General features: G+C 38.3%; 1 protein-coding gene across 1 annotated transcript; it reads right to left on the reverse strand.

Annotated features, from left to right (window-relative positions):
• Nucleotides 1–1,349: 1,349 nt before the first annotated feature.
• LOC141724571 (disease resistance protein RPS2) lies at nucleotides 1,350–4,590 on the reverse strand. Its single transcript, XM_074526759.1, has one exon. It carries the CDS (start codon nucleotides 4,455–4,457, stop codon nucleotides 1,743–1,745), a length of 2,715 nt encoding a protein of 904 aa, XP_074382860.1. The 5' UTR covers nucleotides 4,458–4,590; the 3' UTR covers nucleotides 1,350–1,742.
• Nucleotides 4,591–4,828: the final 238 nt, after the last annotated feature.

The following is a 4,828-nucleotide window of genomic DNA, read 5'->3' on the forward strand; positions in this document are numbered from 1 at the left end:
TACGAGGAAGAGATTCTTGACACTTGGCTGTTAAAAAAATATGCATATAGTACAAGTATTCGTCACCAATTTATTGGTCCCCAGCTCTCCTCCATAAATAAACAGCACCCAGACAAAAAAGTTTGACAAAACATGGCAGCTTGCTTCCCAACAAGCAGGCTTCCAATTGGTTAGGAGATAAAACACAGCCAATCCAAATAAAACAGAATGGATTATCATCATTTCTATATGACTATGTGCATTGATCTTGTGACAGGCCCCAGGTTTTATATATTGTTTACTGGGGTCTAAAACCTTTTGGTACAAGAAAACATAGAATTATTTATTTAAAAGCAACAATCTGTATTGTTTGTTTTCATGAACCCAGCCAATGTGTGCTCGACAGAGGCTCATACATATCATGGATTGGCGTGCTTTTTTTTTTAAAACTGCTTCCCTCAGAATCAAATAAAATAAATGCACAAAACGTCAGCTTATGCTTTTCCATTGTTGCTGCACATGAATCTCGTGCATTGCTACTAATTTATGGGGAAATAGGACACAATAATCAAGATGAATGGTAATGCAAACGCTCCGGGTTCGATTCTTTAACAATTACAGAAATGGGGAGTACCATGTGTAAGTGTTATCGAGTCTATTTTAACTTCAAAAGTTTTTCTTGCAAATTCTGAACTATAATACGACTATTAGTATGTTAGGTATTATTGTGTATATTCGAAATTTTATTTCATCCTCTCTTGAAATTGTTAACAATCGCCTACTACTTAGTAAAAACACAGTTTCATCCAACAAAACTGCTCGATTTACAGTTTCAACATGATATGCTCTGTACTTATGGCACACTACGTTCATATAGGTAATTTTAATCATGTAAGTAGGGTAATGGTGTGTCAAGGAACTAGTTAATCTAAAATCTCAGGGTGTTAGAAGAAGACCCTTTACATGATCTTATATTAGTATTCTAACGTGATACCATGTAAATGTGCATGGTGAAATGAATAAGTAATCTTTTTCTACTTATCTTGCATAAGGATACAGACACCATTTTATTTTATATTTTTTGTATAAGAACTTTCAAGTTGGTTCTTGGTTGGTATGTATTAGTACTTGCTTTGAGATTACGAATTCAGAAATGTTGACTTGCAATGGAGTTGGTGGCATCCTTTCGCTATTGGTAAAATGTCGATTTTTCTGGTACCAACAGATCAGTTGACCTGGAACCAACTATAAAGGTTCAAGAGTATATGCATGAAATTTTAAAAGAAAAGAAAAGTAGTTCGAAAAGTAAGTGCAGAAAAATTATTAGTGGCGCTCAACCTGAAGTTCATAGCAAAATCGACTCTTACAGATTAACAAATGTGGCATCTGCATATATTATGTAGCAAAAACAAGTAGAAAAGTGTCTGTATTACTACTTTTCTCTAGGAAAACATAGTGTTTGCTATACAGTAAATTACCATAAGCAAAATCTTGCATAGTCTACATGAAGCAAATAAAGTGTAGTAATTATGTATCTGGTATATAGCTATTCACTTAATATTAGCATAATGCGACATTTTGGGCATTAGACCAACCTCAGTAAGCCAGTTTTATTTGCAGGAACGTAGCGTAGCCAGATGGCACTACGTGTAGGGGATACGATATGTAAAAATTTATTTACTAGTGATCTTACCAAATTATTGTTCTACTAGTGGGGGCTGTAGATCGCGCCAGCCTCTATCTCCCTCCGCAACTGTGTTCCATCAAGTTGCCTGACCAGTTGGGATAAAGTGTGGAAGAAAAGCAGACTCGACACTGGCTTCATCCCACTCCAATTCATCCCACCACCCCTTTCCACCATACACTGTAAACGTATGTGGTGCTGAAACCCCAGGAGACTTTAGTGGCAGCTTCTTTAGTTTCGGACAATCAATCACAGCTATTTGCTGTAATGAAGGAAAATCCATCTTCAATCTTGAGATACTAGTTAAGTGTGGGAGATCTCTCATAGATAGTGTTCGAAGCGATGGAAATGTGTTTGCAACTCCGCCTACCACATCATCTACATTTATAACTTCTTCCATTCCTTTGCAGTAGAACAAGTACAACGTTTCAAGCTTTGGAAGATTTATAACCCAGGAAACATTCTTCAACTTGTTGCAAAAGCAGATGGTAATGGAACGGAGTCTTTGAAGTGCCCTGCGTGTCACTGGATTTTCCCACACTGTGATCAAGCTGGGAAGAGTGTTTAATGCGAGGACCTCTAAACCAGGTAGCCAGTTGTTTTCAGCCTCGGAACCAATGGCCAAGCACTTTAAATCACAGCAATCGTTGATGCTGAGCCTTCTCAACCTCTTGCCATCACCGGGATTTGATGAGAGATGCAGCTTATACAAGCGTTTGCACGATGTTATGTACAAAAACTGTATGCAATTTTTAAAAACAAAGAGTTCCTCCAAGGCAGTTAATTCAGTTACTGTAATCCCTAGAGTGGTAAGATGCCTCAGCTTTTCCAATTCCACAAATCTTATTTCATTCTCGGTCCTAGAAACTTGAACCTCCCAGTCTGGATAACTGTAGTAGAGATTTAAAACTCTTAATTGAGAAAGTCCCGATATAGCCTCACTTGGAATTGTCCTAAGATAATGAGTGCGCTTCAAATCCAGATACCTCAGATTTGCCAAACTTCCCATTTCTTTTGGCAATGTGCTCAATTTAGTCCCGGATAGATCAAGATAACGCAGCTCAAATAAATAAGATATGCTTATTGGAATCTCCCTGATGCCGGTATACGATAAGTCAAGAACCTTAAGAACAGGCATAAATTGAAAAAATCCCCTGCAAATTTTGCTCAGACTACTGTTCCATTGAAGCAACAAGGTTGATAAGTGGGGGCAAACAGGTACTTCAGATACTACAGTGATTTCATTATCCATCAATGAAATTCTATGTGCTCGTTCCCACTTTTCAAGAGAAGGTGCTTCGGTAAGTCCTGCACTAGGTTGAACTAAAAACTTCATATCGTCATCTCCACTATCAGATGCCATCCACAAAGCAAAGCTTCGGACAACATCATGCAATTTTACTTGGGTTTCCCGGTGACCCGTTTCCAGGAAACAAGCGACTTTGAGAGATCCTATTAGGGCATGTCCCTTATAATGGACACTACTACCCTCATGGGAGTTGGATAATAACCCTTCCCCTACCAAATATTCTACAAGCAGTTCTATCTCGATAGAACAATCCTCGGGAAACAAAGAACAGTATAACAATAATGACTTTAATGTGTCATTAGTTAACTCGTCATAACTGAATTTCAAAAGTGCGAAGACATCTTTCATACCTCTAACTTCTGATGGAGAGTTGTTGAGCATTTCTGTTGCAGCAATCCACTCTTCCTCCGTATCTTTGTTGGCCATGGCTTTTCCAGTTGTGATCAGAGCAAGCGGAAGGCCTCCACATTTCTTAACAATGGCCTCAGCATGTGATCGTATGGGTTGAGAATCAAGAATATCATATCGACGAACCTTTTCTGCAAAAAGTTGCCACGAATCCCTCTCTCTCAAGAATTCAACTTTAACCTTCAAGTGAGCATCCATGTCACTGCACACATCCATAGAACGAGAAGTCAATATCACTTTACAACTGTTTTCCTTGTTGGGAAGAGGTATTCCAATCTTCTCAAGGTCAACTCCATTCCAAATATCATCCAGCAACAACAAAAATTTCTTCATTTTCAAAACCTTGTAAATCTTTGAAGCTCGCTGTTCCTGATCCTCAGCCTCATCCCACGACAGGCCCAGCCTCAACATTATAGCTTGCTGAATCTTTTCTGCAACAAAATCCCGAGATACAGTAACCCAGATCACTATATTAAAACCATGATTTAGTGTCAAATATTTATTGTTTATAAATTTCAAAAGGGTGGTCTTCCCAACTCCACCCATCCCATAAACTCCAATGATTCCGATCTCTTCCTTTGCAAGCAATTCTAAAACTTTGCCCAACATTACTTCCATGCCAATAACTGGCCCGTTGGGGATCTCCGTAACAGCTTCAATCCCATATCCATCAACCCAATTCATGTCCAATGCTTTACTCTTTTCCATAAGTTCTTCTATAGAAATAATTTTCCTCAGAACTTTCCTGCTCAACTTGTATCTGGAACAACAATTTGTGCAGCAGCACAAAAGACTGCCTTGCTCTTGCTGATCAACATCTTGAATCATCAATCTGACCTCACATTCAAGTTTTTCTGCTCTTACTAGCCATCCTTTGACTTGATTCGTGCAAGATAATCCTAAAGACACTGCTTCATTAACTCGACACTCCAAGTCTTTTCTTGCTTCTATCAGTTCCTCAAATGCAATCTTGAGAGAAGTCCCCCTATTATTCAAGTCCCCAGCAGTGTCTATATTTTTGGAAACAATATCGATCAATTCACTAATAAGGGATATAATGGGAGTAATAATATCCATTTCCTGTGATAAAATGATGATTCTTCATTACAGACTATAAAGAATCATAGGGGTTGTGGTTGGTATCTAACAATCATGGCCCATGGGATAAGAGCCGCCTATGCTGAAACTTCAAAGTTTGACTCTAGATTTCTCTTGGAAAATTCTTTCTCATTTCAGTAAATTTATCTGGGATGTTAGTTACTATACTAAGTCAATGGACACTAACTAGATTGCTTTTATTAATCCTTGGGTATATTCATGTTCCTTCCAGTCTTCATTTTTAACACAAACATATAAAGGTCAATGACATTCCGACCTTCTCCGTCCTTTTCTTTTCTTGACAATCTTCTGCGACATTTCTAAGTATTTCCCCCCTACATTTCAACCAG

Source organism: Apium graveolens, chromosome 5 (assembly GCF_009905375.1).
Source record: "Apium graveolens cultivar Ventura chromosome 5, ASM990537v1, whole genome shotgun sequence".
NCBI lineage: Eukaryota > Viridiplantae > Streptophyta > Magnoliopsida > Apiales > Apiaceae > Apium > Apium graveolens.